This window comes from Protobothrops mucrosquamatus, unplaced genomic scaffold (assembly GCF_001527695.2).
Source record: "Protobothrops mucrosquamatus isolate PMUCROS unplaced genomic scaffold, P.Mucros_1.0 scaffold33, whole genome shotgun sequence".
NCBI classification, from domain to species: Eukaryota; Metazoa; Chordata; class Lepidosauria; order Squamata; family Viperidae; genus Protobothrops; species Protobothrops mucrosquamatus.
In genome coordinates, this window is record NW_015386417.1 from 873,790 (window position 1) to 894,835 (window position 21,046).

At 39.7% G+C, this 21,046-nt stretch overlaps 1 protein-coding gene across 1 annotated transcript in view; it reads right to left on the reverse strand.

The window, feature by feature from the left end:
* Window positions 1-11,981: 11,981 nt before the first annotated feature.
* Window positions 11,982-21,046, reverse strand: part of LOC107283307 (protein FAM171A1-like) — a 50,053-nt gene continuing 40,988 nt past the window's right edge. The window contains exons 6-8 of the mRNA XM_015811184.1: window positions 18,022-18,138; window positions 16,127-16,241; window positions 11,982-14,733 (exon numbers count right to left, since the gene is read on the reverse strand). Of these exons, the coding sequence (XP_015666670.1) occupies window positions 13,029-14,733; window positions 16,127-16,241; window positions 18,022-18,138 (1,937 nt within the window). The 3' untranslated portion in view covers window positions 11,982-13,028. The remainder of the gene's footprint in view (window positions 14,734-16,126; window positions 16,242-18,021; window positions 18,139-21,046) is intronic.

Here is a 21,046-nt window from a genome sequence, read left to right on the forward strand (position 1 = left end):
TACACGGGAGTAGGCACCTTGCCTCTAGCACGGCAGGAGCAGCTGGGTCCGATGACGCGTAGCAGAAGCCGGATGCAGGCAATTGACACACACACTTTATAAGGGTTTCTCCCAGACTGCTGTTTTAACGCCCTGATGATGTCAGACGGGTTCTGACGAAAGCTCGGCTTATTAAATTTTTAAACTTTTATACTTTACTTCTCTTGGTGCTCGGTTTTATTCTTTTACTAGTGATAAGAACAAATCAACAGATTTTTAACACATGTGATTTTCTATCAAATATCTACGTAATATTAATATTCTCCTAGAAAAAATATGCAAGTATGTTTTGTGATTTTACCAGTGATTTTTTTGTAAAAAAAAAAAAAAAAAAAGGTGCCGGAACTCACGCACATCATACAACCTGCCTTGCCGACCTTACAAGGTTCCATCCAAAAAAGGTGCTGGAACTCCGTTCTGGGTGTTCTATGAGAAAAAAAAGCCCTGGATTTTACAAACTGCTGACTGTCCTGATGACCAAGTATGGATACTCTGTCTCAGTTCTGAATACGATTTTCTTCTTTGAAGGATAGGAGAAATTTCACAGTTGTCTATTTTTCTACTCACAAAAACAATTGCACCATAGGAAAAGTTATGCTAAATATTTATATTATAAGAACAATATCACTTTTAGCAGACAATATCAAAAGAAGATGTAATTCAGCTTTAGTACATGAATTTTACAAATCACTTCTGAAAAACCTTGAAGTATTTGTGCCTCTCAGACTATGCCCATGTCATCCAAATGTGTTGGACAAGAATTCAGTAACTGTCAATGAGCATGGCTTCAGAGAAGACTGGAAATTTAGGGAGGATTTCTTTAAATCTCTTAGCAAGAGATTTAAACATATAGAGAGGAATTCAAAAAATGATAGCCCATATTGCCATCTTTATCACTTCTGAATGCAAAAGGTGCATGTATTTGTCAAACTATTTTTAAAAAAATCTCTCAAGTCTTTTCCAGTCTCAGCCATGTGACCTGCTACACTTCTAAGGCAGGGGATGCACAAAAATAGCAGCATAGGCCCTAAAATTAATTAGAAATAAACTCCTAATTGAAACTCCTTCTGAGTCCCATGAGAAACCAGACAATTCTGAATCAACCTACTAGTACGCTGGCTTTGACTCTTCATCCTTCTATGCGGCCCTCCCCCAAATGTTAACTTGCCATTAAAAGGTTGCCTGTCCCTGTTCTAATGAGAACAAAGGGCACCATTGCTCCATACAAGCTCAGTACTTCTATAATGCTTGGCAGCAGTTTTCAAAGTGGGCTTTTTCTCTGACCTCCCTGAAAATGCTAGTGGTGGAACCAGAGATGAATGGCATCCAAAATTCTTCCCCAAGGATTTAAGAGGGCATGCGCAAGTGAGGGAAATAGACCAAAGTGATATACTAGATAGCTGAGCAAAAGACTAAATACTAGATAGCTGAGCAAAAGAGCTTAGATGAATGTTGTGTTCACCAAGAACCTAAATACTAGATAGCTGAGCAAAAAACCTAAATACTAGATAGCTGAGCAAAAGAGTTTAGATGAATGTTATGTTCACCACGAAAAACAGTCTGGAATATGAATATATCTGTGGAAATTTTGCTTCAGCTCAAAATGTTGCAAAGATCTAAACCAGACTACAATTGCTGATTAGAGTTATGCTATATGATGGCACTGATGTTTTTTCTGATTCTTGCATCGAGTGCTTCATAATACTGTTTCCAATCAGTTCAGAACAGAGATGCACACCATGAGGCAGCAGCTCTCTGAGACATCCAAAAATTGTAATGTATGTCTGCCAGAAGGGAAAATTATTAACTATATAAGTACATTTAACTGGATGTATATTTTAATGTAATAAAATTGAGTTTAATTTTTACCAGTAACATGTCCATTTTTCTACTTTGCATATAATTTGCATAGGAATTGGCTACAACAATCCAAAGAGCACCCTTATTATATTTAATACAATTCAAAGCAATATTATTATATTAAATCTTATTTCAAAAGCAAAGCAAAAGTGTAACTTCTGCAAATTTGTTTAATAGTACCATGGTTAAGCACGAAGTCAAACACTTCCTACTTCTTCAGATTACTGTATGTACATGCTTTTGATGTTAGAAACATTTCTCATACTACTGTAGATGTTTCCAGAAGTGGTATCAGGGCATAGACAAATCAATGCTATGCAGATAAGAAAAACACACACCACATATCAAAGGACTGGTCTGACTTAGAAAAACAAACTATAAATAATTGTCATACTGTTTTGTAAGATGCAGAATAAAATATTTTAGTCAGTTTCTAAAATGCTTCATATCATTCAGAAGTGAACACAACTTGCTTACAAACACAGGGTTTATGCAGTACTGCCTTGTTTATTTCTTAAATTTGTCTATTTCATTGGTATACTGCCTATTCCCAGAGGCTCTAAGCATCTAACAGATGTGCCATTCTACAATTCCTAGATTTCTTAGTCTTACCAAGCATTGGATCCCGAGACACCTGGAGTATATAAGATTGGGGCAAATTGTCTCCGTGACAGATCATGTGCTTCGTATACAAATGGTTTCCACTCCAGGATGTCTAAGTAGAACTAGCAGACATCCTGGACAATTGTAGCCATTTTTATAGCGCTTACTCCAAATGAGTGGTAATGTTTCAATGATGTGTTTGTCTATGGTTGAATTAATAATAGTTTGCTCAAGTATTTCCATTTTCTGAGTTTTCATTACAAACACTGAACTATATATTAATCATAGACTGAATCTTCACAATAAATTATGCTAGAATATATCTAGCACATTTATAAATTTGTAAACAAGAAGTATATGATTTCTCTCGTCAAGGTTTCTATGCTCATGCTATAAGTGAAATTACTAACATGTAAAGCTGTCTAAATGTAGGGATGACAACCATGATTAACTGATGAAACCACAGTAACTTAATTTGTACAATATCCAAGTCAAAACAAAACAATAAGATGTAATGTGTGAACCCCAGTATAAAACTAGACACATTTTAATGATTTTATTGATGGGACACTTGAGGGAATAATGTCCTATCAGTAGTAGTATAAGAAGGGTGCAGTAGCCTAGTGGTTAAGATGCTGGACTTGTCAACCAAAAGGTTGGCAGTTTGAGACCCAAGTACTGTTTTATGAGGTGAGCTCTCATTCTTGCCCCAGGTCCTGCCAGCTTAGCAGTTAGAAAGCATGCAAATGCAAGCAGACAAATAGGTATCACTTCTGTGGGAAGATAGTGTCTTTGGACAACGATGGCTTCCTTTGCTAGGAAATGGACATGAGCACTGCCCCCCAGAATTGGACAGGACTAGACAGGGGATAACTTTAATAACACTAATTCAAATTGTGTAGATATAGATCATTTTCTTTCTGCTCCAGTGTCCTAATCCAATTCTCCATTTTAAGATTTTGGATTAGCTTCAAGAGAATCTGAATCGGTCATGACATGCAGACTGGATGGCATACTATGTTATGGGACGAGAAACATAAAGTTCACCAGTACTTCCGGAGGCACTACATCAGATGGGCGTTAATAGATGTATGGACCAAAATCCGGCAACAGAATTATAGGCAAGTTCCCAACTGGATTTCAACATTAGAAATGTACATTCACCCAAGGTTCATTCAGTTGGGGAAAGTAATAACCTATAAAAACATACTAGATGAGAGAGGAGAATTAAAATCGAAGAAAAATCTTCAAGATGCAGGGATAGAATTAGAATGGTGGGCATACCTCCAACTACAAGCAAGATATAGAAAAGACAAAAAAGAGTGGGGTATAAAAATAGAACCGACAGAACTAGATAAAATTTTATTAGGCCCCGAGGATAAAATGATTAAAATTTTTTTATCACTTTCTATTAAACCAGGCAATGTATGAAGAACAGGTCAAGGAGACTATGTTAATTTGCAGTAGGGATTTTGGTTTCAATATTGACCTGCATATCTGGCAAGAACTGTGGGAAAGAAATAGAAAACTCACTCTAGCTACCTCGTATAAGGAGAATCTTTACAAGATGTTCTATAGATGGCATTTCCCAACCGTAAGGTTAGCCAAAATGGGTTCAAATATCTCACCTTTATGCTGGAAATGTAAATCAGCAATAGGATCATATTACCATATGTGGTGGGAATGCCCAAAGGCCCATGAGTATTGGAATAGGATACGAAGTTGGTTGAGAGATATGTTAATATTGGACTTAGAGTTAAAACCGGAACTCTTCTTGCTGGGAATAACTACAGAGAAATACAATAAGGGAACAATCTATTTGCTGTTACACATCTTGACTGCAGCTAGGCTTGCATTTGCGCAAAAATGGAAGAGCAAAGAAATCCCCACAGAGGAAGAGTCACTATATAAAATATTAGCATGTGCGGAAAGGGACAGGCTTACAATGGTTTTGAAAGACAAATGTGGATCAGTTTACTTTGAAACCTAGGATAAATTTTACCGCTGGAGAGATTCGAGGACGGTTGGGATTAAAAACTAGCGTTAAGATAGAAATATATGTTATTTTAGAATAAGTACTGTATATAAAACTTAGATGTATATTCAGAGATGAAGAACCGACTGTAAAATGTGGAATAATTTGATAAGAATGTATATACTGGAATGTCACGTTATATCCAATGTTTTTTTTAATTGTATTATAAATAAAATTTTGTAAAAAAAAGAAAAGAAAAGCTATTGTTAATTAACCAGATCTTTGCGTGGGAAAACTAGAGTTGATTTTGCTTCTTCAGTATCAAGATGTGTATTCAATAAAGTTTATCTTTTATGGCAAAAAAGAGAGAATCTGAATCCAATCCTCACAACAGAAACACTCTGAAGAGGAATTTTTTCAGAGGAAAGATCCTACTTCTGACAGTCAAACTTGGTATTTTGCCCAAGTATTGGTATTCCCCCTAGTAAGAAGGACCAACATATTGAGAAAACATGGGAAATATGCAAATATCAATATAATCACATGTGGTCTCTCCATTAAAATCTATGAATGAGCCAAAACAAATGTGAAGTAGTGCACATAGTCTCTATATTCTAAGAGACTTTTCTACTTGAAAAAAATACTTATCAATGGCTTACTACATACATACTAAGCCATAAACCATGTTACCAAATAACATCTAGTTCATAAATGTGCAAAGCTGTTATCATGTTTGCCATGACCTCGGATTAATCTGAAGCCAGCTGGTTATCCCACTTTGGTTTGTGCATACTAAACTTAATCATGGTTTACTAAATGACTGCTTGGTTTTACATAACATGCTGATCAATAATTTGCAAGTTACAATAGTGGATTCACACAAGACCCTATATAGCAACCAAGGAAGGTAAATTATAACCTAGTCTTGCAGCTAGAACTGATCACTCAAGCATCCTGAATGTTTATTATGTACCGGGGTTTAACACAGAACGTGGAAAAAAAGTTGTCTTTTAAACTTTTCCACTATAGGATGGATGGCTGTGGAAAATGAACTCCTGTATCTGCTTACCAGCATTCAAGCCTTGGCATTCAAAAGCAGTTTAAAGTTGGATCCCACAGTGAAATCAGGCACATAACACCATCCCCAAAGATGTTATTAGTTATTTATGCTTTTCTTCTGCTCTGTTTTGTGGGGGGGGGGGGAGAGATCCTAAAAGATGCAGAATGAGATGGTAGCAGAAAGCCGTCAGAAAGAAAAATATCCGTTAAAAGGTCAGAGCAAGAAGAACATCACCAAAAACGGTCGGACGCTTTGGGGTCCTCCGAGACGCCTCATCGGAGAAGGTGTCCCAAAGAGCAGGGCACACGGAGGACACCTGCAAGTCCAAAACCCGGGCCAGCTAATGTAGATCATGTGCAGAAGGCGCACGTCAGTCACCTCGCCCTGCCCCACACCACATTCCTCTGATGCGCACTGATCGATCTAAAGAGCTCCCGCCGCCCCCGGGATCCCGAGAGCGAGCCAGCCGCCCCCCGAAGAGGGCCGGGCAGTGGGAAGGGCCCCCGCCACTCCAGCCCGGCTCCCATCCACCCCTCCCCGAAGGGGAAACGACGCGGGCGCTTCTTGCCCGCCTGGCGAGTGGTGCGAAGGATGGGAGGTGGTCACAAAGGAAAGGAGGAGGAGGGCGGCGGTGGGGGGGGGGCGGGCGAAGGGAAGCCTGGCGCGGCACGGAAACCGTAGCAGACAGCCGTCGGGGGAAGCCGCCAGGCCAAAGCCTCGGTCTCGGCATCTGCGCCAGCCTGCGAGTGTCAACGACACGCGCCGATCACTAAGCCTCCCCACGGCAGGAAAACACAGCCTGCCCGCCCGGCGCCTTCCTCCTCCTCCTCTCTCCTCCCCGGCAGCAAAGGGGGGCGGCTCTTCTCTCCCACGGTGGCTTCTCAATGAGTGCCATCGCTTCCCTGCTCTTCCGAAATTTAGTTAATTTCCTTTTTTCCTTCTTTGATGAGGACACTTTTATGCTTGGATGAGGGCTCCTATTTTTGTTATGTACAGTACTACTATATATTTATGCTGCCTTTCTTCAGTGCTCTCCATTGGGACTTGATCTATATCATTATATCCTCACAGCCACCTGGAAGGCAGGCTGAAAAGTAATGGCAGTCAGCCAAGAACTGGTAGAGGAAGTGTGGTGTACTAGTGGCTAATGCATTGGATTGGCACAAGGATGATTTGGCTTCTGATCGACTCTTAGCCATGGAGCTCCCTGGGTGGCTTTTGGGCCAGTCATTCTCACTTGTCCCATGTGCCTCAAAGGATGGTGGGGAAAAGAGGGGAGGCAGTGTCCTGCGTATACCACCTTGAGCAGTAAGCTCAGGCCATAGAGCTGGTTAGTGATGTGAACACTGTTCAGGATGAACCATAATTTAATCTTGGACGAGTCATTTCTGTGAAAGCTGCTGCTGCTTAGTGCAAAAGCCCTCCAGGATCCCTTTGCAAGCCTAAGAATGAGTTATGTTGCGTGAACAGCATTAAGAAAAGTGGCTATAGGGTGAGGGAGGACATTCTCTTGTCTTATTGACAGACTCCAAAAGTGTCCTCTTTTGGTGCTGTAAATATCTACCTACCTTGAGAGAAGGCTTAAACAACATGACATCTCTGGCCAGAAAAGACACTGAGTCTGTATCAATTCCTAAATAATTTGGGGTGGGGGGCAACATTAGTTCACTTGACAAGATTGCAACATCACAGACCGTGACAGCTGACAGTGTTAGGAAGCCAAGACTATAAATCCAGAAATACAGTTCTGTTTTGCATATGGAGTTCCTGGAGGTTCAATCTGCCATATGTTATATCTGAACCAGTTAAAGGTATTATTTTGAGAAAAACATTACAGGCAGTCCATGAGTTCATTAAGTCACTATTCAAAATTACAACAGCACTAAAAAAAAGTAACTTATAACCATTTTTCATACTTATAACCATTGCAGCATCCCCATGGTCATGTGATCAAAATTTAGACACTAGACAACTGATTCATATTTATGAAGGCAGCAGTGTCCTGTCATCATATGATCACATCTTGCAACTTGACAAGCAAAGTCAATGGGGAAGCCAGATTCACTTAACAACCATATTATTAATTTAACATTTGCACTGATTCATTTAAGAACTGTGCCAAGAAAGATTGTAAAATGGGGCAAAACTCACTTAACAAATGTTTCACTTGGCAATAGAAATTTTGGGCTCAATTGTGGTTGCAAGTTGAAGTCTACCTGTACTAGTTTCCTACTAAATATAGGTAGGTAAAACACTATTAAATAACCAAAGTGGACATTTGAAGAGGTCCTCCTATTCTCTTGAAGCAGCTGACCTGTCATTATTAACTGTGAGATTTCCATTGATTGCTATAGGTTAATCTCCACTATGAATAGTCAGGATGTGTTAAATCTTGAAAAGATTTTGCTTATTATTAACATCCATATTGAGAACAAGTTTGGTAGTGGTTAAAGCTGCAGGCTAGAAACCAGGAAATTGGAGCTTGATTCCTACCTTTGACACAAAGCCAACTGGGTAAGCTTGGGCCAGTCATTTCGCCTCAGCCCTAAGAAGGAAGCAGTGGCAAACCACAACTGAAAATGCTTTCTAAGAAAACTGCAGGGTCTTCTCCAGGCAGTCTCTGAGAATTTATTTATTTATTTAGAGAATTTATGTCACCACCTACTCACTTTCAGTGATTCTAGGAGGTTTATAAAAAATAAAACACAATATATAAACAGGCACAGTGGTTTGTTGGCTTAAAAAGGTGCTATAGAAGATCTATACTCCAGTGGTTTGAGCTGTACCACTGTGTGACGGAGTGAGCTCCCATCACTTGCTTCCTGCCAACCTAGCAGTTTGAAAGCATGTAAATGCAAATAGATAGATAGGAACCACTGCGTTGGGAAGGTAACAAGTGTCCCATGTTTGCTGTATGCTTTGTGCTGCGGCATTTTTTAATGCTGGCCACATGACCATAGAAATACTGGTTCAGTGGCTTAAAAATATGGAGATAAGCATCACCCTTAAAGTCAGCTATGATTAGTAGAGTAAAACCTGTAGGGACTTCTTTATCTTTACATTTTATACAAAGAGTAAAAATAACCCCCAATCCCCCTGGCAACAACAAGCAATCAAACAAGCAACTTGATAGGCTCTTTGCCACTCTGGGTTCCCCAGGTCCATTGGCAAAATCAGGGCCTTGTGAAAGAGTGTCACGATGGGGCCCAGTCTAATCTTTGTGGGGATGATGTTCCAAAGGGAAGGAGCCACCATGGAGAAGGCCCTTCTTGTGGGTCCCGCCAGATATATCTCGAGGGAGGGGATCCGCAACATTCCCTATCTCCCTGCACAGTAGGTCGGGTGGATGTAACTCAGAAGAGATGGTCCTTCAGATATTCTAGTCCCAAACCATGTAGGGCTTTAAAGGTGACAATCAAACACAACTGAATGAAAAAAAACCTCCACATTCGGGGATACATTTACAATAACTCATGGGTCGTGGCATCACTATGATTTGCTGGAGATACTGCTGAATGAATGCATAGAGAAAATGGGAAAGAAAGCTGATACATTTGTTAGGTTTCCTGTTCATCCCCCAAAAAGCCTGTGGTGCTTTTTTTTTTTTTGCCTCTTCAGAAGTATATGAGGGATGCCCCAGAGAGAAGCCCTGCAGGTGACTTTTAATCAATTATGTGAGAAGAAAATACACTACAAAGCAAATACGGAGATCCAATTTATTTTTGTGTTGTCTTCCCATAACCTTAAGGTAAGCATGGAAAATTTCCAAGGAGGATATGGTAGTTATGTTTTTTCCTAAGTCTGGTTATTCTTTTTTTGAAAATGTCCTTATTCATTTTTACGTAATTTCCTTTCTTACATTCACACATTACGTTGATTTTGGAGATACACATTTGCCTACGTAACATGTAATGTTGCCCAGTGGTGCAAAAACAAACTTTTGTTCGTTCACTGATCTTCCTTGCACAGCATATTCATCCCAAGCTGCAAACAGCTTAGTGTAAGGCATTGTGGCATAATAGCTTACTATAACCATAATAGACATCATTATGACTAGAATGGTATATACAATCCAGCTTCCTTAAGTTCTCAGACCAGAGAGATGTGGATTATACATTATGTCATCCTCTCATATATAGGTTTGAGATGACTGCCAACCTTCCCCTTGGGTCGGATTTTTTTACATACAGGTAGTCCTGGACATACAACAATTCAAACTAGAATTTCTGTTGCCAGACAAGGTTGTTGAGTTACACTCAATATTATGATCCTTTTGCCATGGTTGCTAAGTGAATCACTGCAGTAATTAAGTGAATCACGTGGTTATTGAAGAAATTCAGCTTCCCAAATTGATTTTGCTTGTTAGAAGCCAGCTGGGAAGGTTGCAAATGGTGATCACATAACCTTGAAATGCTGCAAATGCCAGAAATATGTGCTGGTGCCAAAGTGCCCAAATTTTGACCACGTGAAAGTGGGGATGCTGTGATGGTTGTGTGTTAGGACTGGTGTAAATCAATTTTTACAAAGCTATTGTAATCTTGAGCAGTCGCTAAATGAATGATTGTAAATCAAGGACTTACAATGGACTTCTGGAAGCAAAATGGACTTCCAGAAGCAGCATCCACACAGAGAGCTGGTAGTTCACATATCTGAATCCCACCACTGCCTACAGTATATATACTTCCTTTGTAGTGTTTTTACTTCTACTCTCCTTGTGCCTCAAGAATTTCTATCAGGGCAAAGAATTAATTATGATTACAACCCAGCAAACTGCTTTGTCAACTGACAACGGTTCCCTGACTATTATTGCAAAAACTTTATAGGGGTAGCTGGGTACAATATGGAGTTTTTCTGTTTAAGAAAAAGCAACAACACAGAGAAGTTTGGTAGCGCCTGTGTTGGATGGAAAAAAGGTTGTTTTTCCCTTCAGCTCTTTTGCTTTTAAATCTTGTAGATTCCACTCCGCCCCCATTCATACATTCCTGATAAATTCACCCCCATTTGAATTAATCTAAAAGAAGCCATTGTTCCCTATATGGACAATGTGTTAAATCTACTCACAAAATAGCATACTTAGTGAAATTTCGTTTAGGTGGCTACTTTCTACCCTGGCACAGATACTTCTAGCCACAAAATATAGGTAGTCCTTGAGATATGATCCTCATGGCCCTTGCCCATTAAGGTTGCATGTTGTGATGGCCATTAAACAAAACAGCCTCGTTGAATGACTCCAAGGCTCTTTCTAATGCAGCTAGTAAATTGAGCATCGAGTGCCTCAGGGATAGGAGAGGCCTTTTGGAGGCCTAGCACAGACCCAGGCCTACCTGCTCCAGACTAGTCAAGGCATCCACAGCTCACATGCTCTGCTTCTCACCCCTTGGGTCACCACAGATCTCCCTTCTCCACCAGGTTTCCACAGGACTTAGGTCTGATTCCCATTCCACCCTTCTCCTCACGGTCTGAAGAGCTTCGAGGCCTTCTAAGGCACTGGAACAGATTGCTTCAAAGGCTTCTGAAAGGCTGTGTACATCACATTTGCAAAGCGGAATGGGTCCGTTTGTCCCTCAGCCACATAGTGTGATTCTGGAACTGGTTGCCATTTTGCCCTGCTGCACAAAATGGAGGCCACATCTGGGTTGTCCCTATGCGGCCCAGAGGCATACTTTTTGCAGCCTTAAACAAGTCTGCAGAGTACTGCAGAAGGTTTCTATACCTTTCAGAAACTTCTGTACTACTGTGCAGGTCCCGTTAAGGCAGCAAAATGAAGCAATTTGTCCCACAGCTGCAATTTTGACAAGCAGGACAAAATGGTGGCCGTTTCTGAGCCACCACCACATGGCCAAAGATGTGTGTCTTACCTTTCTTCCCCAACATCAGATCCGGAGATCTACAAAATGTATATCTGATGTGTGATGGGTTGGTAGGAAAGGGCAGGGCAGAGAAATGGGGGCGCTGCAGCATCCCTGAGAGTGGCTGTGAAGGTGAACAATGGCAGGGGCACTATGGGGATGTGGAGAAGGCTGTAGCATCCCTGCAGTTAGTCATAAGGGCAAATGACTGCAGAAAGCGCTGCAGTTGCAGTAACTTTGAAACAAGGTCATAAGTAGTTTTGAGTGGGTGGGGGGTCTGTCATAACTTTGAATCGCCATTAAGTGACCAAGTCATACCATGAAGACTAACTGGTGTTAATTGGAACAGGAAAGTTGAAAATTTTAATTCTGTGGAAAATTGCAGGAAAAGGTAGGAATAAGCAAATGTTCTGCCTTGCCTTGTTTGAATATTAATTAATTCTATAAATTTATCTAATAATTCATAATATTCATAGGAAATCAGTAAATTAACCATAACTTACTGCATACTCACTATGTTATCTCTCAAATAATAATGCTGTGACTTTAAAGAGGAATTTTAAAGAGTCCTGAGTTTTCAAAAACTTTATTTTTGAATTATAATTTTTGGATAGCCAAGCAGTTTTATAAAGAAAAAGCACAGAAATCTATCTGGCACTTTTGGATAGTTTATAACAATTCTGCCTGACATTTTTAGGACACATTCAGTCCGCTTGCTTGGTCCAAAATCCATGTTACTTGAAACTATATACATCATATATACAATCAGTGAAACTATTTTGGCTACTTTGGGGTTTTTCAAAGATGTCCTATAGTCTACCCTTGCTAAACAGAATTCACAGCACACACCAAAACTAGCGAATACACTGTTTTGAAATAAAGAGTCATTCAGCAGAGACATTTGATAGCATGCAAATTAAAGAACAGATACGGTTTCAGAATTTTTTTTTGTGTTAGAAAATCTGATTATTCAAGTCACTAGCAAAAGAAGAGACTGTTCATTGTTCCTGTAAAAAAGGCACTTAGAATGGGGGCTGGAGGAATCAAAGCTGACTTTAAAAAACCAGTTTGGTTTCATAAAAGGTTCTTCAGATACCAAGAAAAGCTTGTCAAGTTTCATGTCAAAAGACTCGGTGGCTAGGCAGACTAAAGATAGACAATATTTTGGAACTACCTTGTAAATAAGTATGTTAAAGCAAAAACAAGATTATTAAAAAGCAGCAGTGCATAGCCTTCCTTTGAAATAATGCATATCTGTAGATGACAAGTGTTGAACTCTATTTAAAGATACCCTTTCAGTAGCATCATTATGATACATTTGAATTAAGAAATTATAATAATAAAGTTTCACATAGATCCCTTTTTTCAGGAAAATCTGAGGTTATAATCTGCCATACCACATGTCAAAATATCCAAATGTCCTTGATGGCCAATATCAAGTAAATGGAATTCAAAGTCATAGTTTCATACAGACTTTGCAAAATAATTAGCTGAGTTTGCAAAAAATTATCTTGAGTGAATCTTTTCAGTTGTAATCCACCGCAAAGATAATTTCATTTTTTTTCCTTTCGTCAATATAAACAAACAAAAATATTTGGCAATTATATGTTCTCCTGGGGAAAAAGATAAAATCTAACAGAAATTACTTCAAGTTGAATGTCATGAGTGGTCTTTCTTCTCGCTTTTGCCAAGGACTCTTTTTGTCTTCCCCTTGATCATCATCGTCGTCGTCATCATCGTCATTATCATCATCATCATCATCAGCTTCACTGTGTTCAGTCATTTTATGCTCTGGACTTGTTAAAGGCTCTGGTGAACTTTCTACAGTTCTTTTTATTGTTTCTTCCTCCAGGCTGGGCAATTGGCCACCTGTTCTTCTGCTTCCTCCCTCCAACACACATCTTGGAGTATTATCTTCAGGACTACAAACTGCAGTTCCACATTCACTGCCACTTTGGTCCACTTCATCCAAATAAACAAGCTGGGTGTAAGTGCTACTCTCTGGAATTTTCTGCTCTTTCTGTGGGTGTACCTGCGCTTGCTGGTGAGTTTGTTGTAAGTGATCTGCCCTTCCCTTTCGGGCAGATTTTGGCTCATTCATGTCAACCCCAGAATCCAGGCTGACATCATTGCTTCCATTCCTTCCAGCTCTTTGAAGATCAATGTAGGAATGCCTAACATGAGCATTGGAACGCCCATCCAAAGAAACAAACCATGCCCGAGGATGAGGTAAAGGCTTTCCTCCACCTAACTCCATTAGAGCTTTCTCAGTAAGAAGCTGAACTTCACTATTCATTTGTGCCAGGGAGGCATCATTGAGGGATGCTGGAATGGATACTGATTCAGACATTGCAACGTTCTGTGGTTTCCAGTCACCTGCACCAACTTCTTGTAAATGTTGCTGGGATACTGCTTGAGCAGTTAGCTGTTGTGGCTGCATCTGTTGCTGAGAATGTGGGTAAAGCTGAGAACGAGGGCTGGATAGTTCAGCCTGGAGCCTTTCTATATCTACTTGTTGATCAGTAGAGAGAGGCTGGCTAATATAAGGATGTTCTCCTGGAAGTTTCATATAATGACCAGGAATGACTAATGTGGGCAATACTTTTCTGTAAACACCATCATTAACCTGATCGACAGAATTACAGCAGACCAGATGACCCGGTCGAGGAAAAGAAGTGGGTCTTTCAAGATGGTCAACAGAACGAGACATCATACATTCAGAGGACCTGCAATCTAGAAGTTCCGTTTCAGGGGTTGAAGGGTTAGGGTACACTTGTTCCTGAAGATTATATTTACTCCCTGTAGAAATATGATTCATAGATATTTGCTCTTGCTTCTCAAATAAAGGCCGGCTTAACATTGCATTGTAACTGTGTCTATGGTCCCCCTTGTCAGGAGAACCATACCCTTCTGTCATTTCCAGAGACTTCCTTGGGTTTATAGAAAAAGAATCCAATGATTGAAGATAGTCTTTTTTCAGACTGTCACTAGATGTTATATTCTCTAGAGACATGCGGCTCCGGTCATTTTCCTTATGGGAAAGCGATTCCTCTCTGGAGCTAAATTCCTGTGAGGTGCTGTAAGTATGTTGCAGCATAGGGGTATGCATATCTACTTCTCCAGAACATCCTTTGTCCAAGTGAACAGCCACTATTAGTTCCTTGTGGCCAGAGGATTCTGGGTGCCTGTTGCCAGTAATGGAGAGCCCACCAGGAAATTCTGATTCACGTCGGGAAAATACTAAATTGAGATGGGACATAGAAGTTGATTGATCCTTCTTAGCACCACTGAGTGTTGAAGATAACCGTAGTTTCTTATGATGTTGACGGGGCTTCAAACACTTTCTCCTAATGTTAAAAAAAGGAATAGAAAAAGAGTTCATTTTAAAGGGACTTGCAGCAAAAGAATGGTCTAGTGCAGGGATAGGGAACCTTGGCTCTTTTATGATTTGTGAACTTCAACTCCCAGAATTCCTGAGTCAGCACGGCTGGTTCAGGAATTCTGGGTATTGAAGTCCACAAGTCATAAAAGAGCCAAGGTTCCCTACCCCTGGTCTAGTGAATACTTAGGTATTCAAACATCTATGCTCTCTTTCTATTATTATAAACCTGGCTGCCCGGGATGAGTGGGTAGAAGTTATGGGAATTGTGGGCCACTGCTAGTGGAGAGTGCTGAGGTAAAGAAAGCTATTGCAAGTTGTTAAGAGGCTCAAGCAAATTAATATCCCCTGATTTTATTTTGCAATCCAAACTAAATGTTCTGCGGTTCAATCCTCAATGGAAATTCTATTTTGCCACTCTTTCTGTTTATTTGCTTTTTCAATAAAATCCATTTGCTCTATTCAGGTGACCCTGAAGACATAGATAAATGTCCAAATGGCCTCAATGTCTCTCTAAAATAATGCACAAAACCAGCTGTCTGCAATGAATATAAATCCTTCTTTCCCCACCATCCAGTCAGAGCTGAAGAAGCTTCTTGGATGAGAAGTGAAACGTCTTCAAAGAAAAACAAGAAAGTCCAGTTGTCTCTTTAAAAAGCACCTTTGGGATACTCAAGGAAATATTTAAGAAAGAAAGAAAAAATAATGTTAATAGTCTTGCTTTATAGATTACACGCACTGTGCTGGAATGAGAGAAATTTCTTTTCCTCAGTTTTAAAAATGCCCCCGTTTCATAAACTATTATTGGTAGCTCCAAGTTTGAAATTAGATTACTCTATATTCCAGAAGCAAATAGAAAAATTAATATGAGCTGCATCACCCATCCTATTTTTGTTTGTTTTCTGTTTTCAGAGGAATCTTAATATAAAGATCTATTTTAGCTTAAATGCTAACATTTGTAATATTATTCCATTTCTCAAAGGGTACTTAGTATAAGACCATTAATTCTGAAAGTACTAAATATAATAAGAATAAATGTAAGTCCACATAAAGAATTTTTTTTAGTCTGGTGCCATTGCAAGAGACCAGTAATCAACATATTTCGATGGCACAGGTTTGTGGGCAGCTCACATACAATCTTCAGGTAGCCTGTTTACACTAATAGGTAGAATCCAAAGATACTAGTTCACTTTTGGAAATTATGAATCCATGGAAGGCTTGCTAAGATGTACTTATACAAAAATGAAAGTGTTCCTCAAAAGACGTGATAGAAAATAATTTGGTCTCTTTTCCTTCCATTCATATCTTTTACGCCGACCCACTCTACAAATATAATTAACTATAAAAATGAGACATTTTACCTGCAATAGTATAAAAGGAGGCACAGCAGAACAAGTAGTATAAGAGCTATTCCTCCTAGAATTGCCAAAAGGAACACTGTGTGGTAAGTAGTGAAGTCCTTCGCTACAATGAGACCTACAAGATGGGGAAAAAATTAAAATTCCGAGGACAGGTAAGTCAAAGCTTTCTAACCCATTTTAGTGTATATTTAGTCACAGGCTATCTCTCAACACAACCCCTTGCAGCAGAGTATCATCTGATGTGCCCTGATCCACTTCTAGCAGTATTCTCTGATGGTATCAGGCAGCAGCCCTGATTACAAAGGTTTCCAGAACTGAGGGATGTCAGTGATTTGAATTACTCAGAGTATCCCAGAACAGGCCTATACCGAAGACACCGTGAATAAATAAAGTGCAGTTCACAGCACTTTGACACAAGTTATTTGATTAGGGAAACCAACCAAAACAATGGGCCAGTGCTATTGTCTGGATTGCAACCTGGAGCAGCAGCAGCATCTATGTCAGGGGTGTCAAACTGCCGGCCCGCGGGCCGGTTTCATCATACCAGAGCCGCGTCCACCCCATTGCCAGCAACGGCAAAAAAGCTCCGATACGTTGCGCGACGTCACATGACGTCGCGAATTTGACATGTCTGATCTATGTGGAGATGACTTGCCTACAGAATGAATGATGCAACAGGGCAAGAGTCAGCCAATGGACTTGGTAACTGCAATCTCACTTAGTATGGTTGGTGAATTTCCTCAGGCTCTAATTGTCAGAAACTGCACAAAGGTGATTTAGGAAATTTACAGGATTTCCCTGACTGTTTGGTCTGTACACACAGCCATGTCAGGTAGTCAAATGGAAAGCACTTTTCCAGCCTGTGCATAGGCTGGGAAGATAGCAGTGTTCCCTGCATGTGCAAGCAAGAGTTTCTACCTGATTAGTGCATCAAGGAAATAATAAGTTCCTTCGTTTGAATCATGTTCTAACTAGGATTTATTTATTTATTTACTTGAGTAGAGTCATTAAAACTGTAATCTGGATCCATCATTGGAGGTCTGACCTGGGATATAATCCATTTCCCACTTTACAATTTTTACTTTATTCCTAGCTCATTCTGTCTATGTGTAAATCAAGACTACAATTGATCATATATCAGAGGTAGTAACCATTTTGGGTTGTACATGCAATTAAACGAAAAATAATTCTATTTATGTCAGGAAGGATATAAATCCTGCATATGCTATTATTTTCCGAAATCACACATGCTACATATTGTTAACAATGATGTAATCTGAGGATTATCCTACAACTGTTTGGAAATTATCCCACTAGCTTTACAGACATCCAAAATACAACGATTAGTGACCTAAATGGATGCAGCGTATTTAGCCTCTTTAAGGCTAAAACTCTTTTTTTAAAAATAAAAAATAAAATCTATTGAAGTACTTTAAGGTCTCTTTTCAGAATTCCTGAATATATCAATAAAATGTTATTCTGAAATGCATACCTTATTTAAACATAGTACTGCATAATATAAAACTTACTGTGGACTAATGTCAAGTTTTAAAATGGATCTTTCCCTCCGCCACTGTCCTTCAGTGTTCTGAAAAGTTCTAGCAAAAAAGTATTTTCTGAGCATACTAGGCTATGTCTTGCAGGGTCATAAAAGAGGAAAGAAACTGCCAATAATAGTGCTCTTACAAACGTGGTGTAGGATTCCTTTTTCCCATTTTAAGCAATTCTCTTATATGGGGTATGACACTACCCTTAATAGTCTAAAGGCCCCTGCACTCTCCATTTTGAAGAGCTAGAGGATAAAATGGGGAACAGATAAAATCTATAGTGAAACTTCTTTTTACTTTCCCAATGCTATATAATTTATACTGGGGCAAATAAAAGATCAGTCTTACCTGGATTTGTGGGTGACATGGCTGCAACCCAATATCCCAGCTGGGAGGCAATATAAGTCCAGGTCAATCCATTTCCTTCTTGTTCAATAGTGCCTAAATTGCTTTTTAACCACGTCCCTATAAAACATGTAAAGAAATTTGTAAAATGCTATACAAAATAGAAGAGAACAAAAACAAAACTATATAACTATTATACTATAAACTGATCATGATTTTCAGATGCAGACATTCAATATCAGCACAAAAAGTTCTCAACTTACAACAGTTCATTTGGTGACCATTCGAAGTTACAATGGCACTGAAAAAAGTGACTTATGATCAGTTTCATAGTTATAACTGTTTGATCATCCCCATGGTCACATGATCAAAATTCAGCCCCTTGGCAACTGATTCATATTTATAATGGTTGCAGTATTCTAGGGTCATGTGATCACCTTTTGCGATCTTCTGACAAGCAAAGTCAATGGGTAAGCCAGATTCCCTTAACAACTGCGTTATTAACTTAGCAACTATAGTGAGTCACTTAACAACCGTTGCAAGAAGTGTCTCACTTAGCAACAGAAATTTTGGGCTCAATTATGGTCGTAAGTCAAGGACTATCTGTATAGCATCCTCTATGAATTAAATGCTAATAGTTTTCTTTACTGACTCCCAGTGGGTGCTACAGTGAAGTATTTGAAAGGGGGGGGGCAGAAAAAGGTATCTCACATCCTTAAAATTTAAGTTTGTTTCAATCTGTGGACCAACTAATATTCATGTAATGATTATGTGGTATTATGGATGCCGAGAACAAAAAAGGCTGATCCAGTGTCAGATTTTAAACAGTTTTTAATTTGGTCTTACAACTGCATTTCTAGTCAATTAACACTATCAAAATTATTTGAGTTACTTGGAAATACAAAGTCTAAATCTCTCCAAGTTAAAAGATACAAATTTCAGAACAGACAATATCCATGTCTCTTTAAAAGCACTCTTCCCTCTTTTTGGAGGGGGTGGAGACATGTGTGTGGGGGTGGGGGGTGGATGGGTATTTCAACACATTATTTCTTCCCAGCTTGAGGCAAATAAAGCCTTTCTATAAAGAACAGATTGATCTTTAAAAAAACAATATCTCTATTTTGACTTTCTTAATAGCCTTAATACACAAGTAGTACAAGCAACACATAAATGCACGGGATTTAGCATCACCTCTATTTTGATCAAAAGAAATTTTCCTTCAGTGATTGTAAGTTATGCTACATGGAGTTAGAAGTCAAAAGGAGATAAGCCTGTCTTCTTTAATTAGTGCAATCTGAGAGAAGTCATGAACTTATCAAAAAACCCTTATGCTTTGGAGTCTCAGATCCCATAGCATTTTGCAGCCTTCCCCAACCTAATATCTTACATATGTGTTGGATCTGTACCTCCCAGAATTCCCAGCCACCTGAAAAATGGCCAGGGTCTGTGATAGTTGCAGCCCCTACACATCTGGAGGACATCAGTTGCTCCTATGATTTAGGAGAGAGGCTATGCCATTATTAGCAGAGCACGAGACTGACTGGCAGAGGCATACACTGAGGACTGCAAGCAGTGTGGAGAACAAAACTGTGCATGCACACAGCCTGCACTGCACTTTATAAATCAGATGGAAAGAAGAACGTTGCCTGCCTGCCTGCCCATCTATCTACAGTGAAGGAAAAAATTATTTGATCCCCTCCTGATTTTGTAAGTTTGCCCACTGACAAAGAAATGATCAGTCTATAATTGTAATGGTAGGTTCATTTTAACAGTGAGAGACAGAATAACAACAAAAAATCCAGAAAAACGCATTTCAAAAGAGTTATAAATTGATTTGCATTTTAATGAGTGAAATAAGTATTTGATCCCCCATCAATCAGCAAGTTTTCTGGCTCCCAGAAAAGAGACCTGTCCACAGAAGCAATCAATCAATCAATCAATCAATCAATCAATCAATCAATCAATCAATCAATCAGATTCCAAACTCTCCACTATGGCCAAGACCAAAGAGCTGTTCAAGGATGTCAGAGACAAGATTGTAGACCTACACAAGGCTGGAATGGGCTACAACACTATCACCAAGCAGCGTGGTAAGAAGGTGACAACACTTAGTGCAATTATTTGCAAATAGAAGAAACACAAAATAACTGTCAATCTCCCTCGGTCTGGGGTTCCATGCAATGATCATGAGAATAGTGAGGAATCAGCCCAGAACTACATGGGAGGATCTTATCAATGATCTAAAGGCAGCTGGCACCATAGTCACCAAGAAAACAATTGGTAACACACTATGCCGTGAAGGACTGAAATCCTGCAGTGCCCGCAAGGTCCCCCTTGTCAAGAAAGCACATAATAGGCTCGTTTGAAGTTTGCCAATGAACATCTGAATGATTCAGAGGAGAACTTGGTGAAAGTGTTGTGGTCAAATGAGACCAAAATCGAGCTCTTTGGCATCAACTCAACTCGCTGTGTTTGGAGAGGGACGAATGCGGCCTATGACTCCAAGAACACTATCCCCACCGTCAAACATGGCGGTGGAAATATTATGCTTTGGGGGTACTTTTCTGCTAAGGAGACAGGACAACTTCACAGCATCAAAGGGACGATAGACGGGGCCATGTACCATCAAATCTTGGGTGAGAACCTCCTTTCCTCAGCCAGGGCATTGAAAATGGGTCGTGGATGGGTATTCCAGCTTGACAATGACCCAAAACACATGGCCAAAGCATCAAAGGAGTGGCTCAAGAAGAAGCACATTAAGGTCCTGGAACGGCCCAGCCAGTCTCCAGACCTTAATCCCATAGAAAATCTGTGGAGGGAGCTGAAGGTTCGAGCTGCCTAACGTCAGCCTCGAAACCTTAATGACTTGGAGAGGATCTGCAAAGAAGAGTGGGACAAAATCCCTCCTGAGATGTGTGCAAACCTGGTGGCCACTGACAAGAAATGTCTGACCTCTGTGATTGCCAACAAGGGTTTTGCCACCAAGTATTAAGTCATGTTTTGCGAAGGGGTCAAATACTTATTTCAC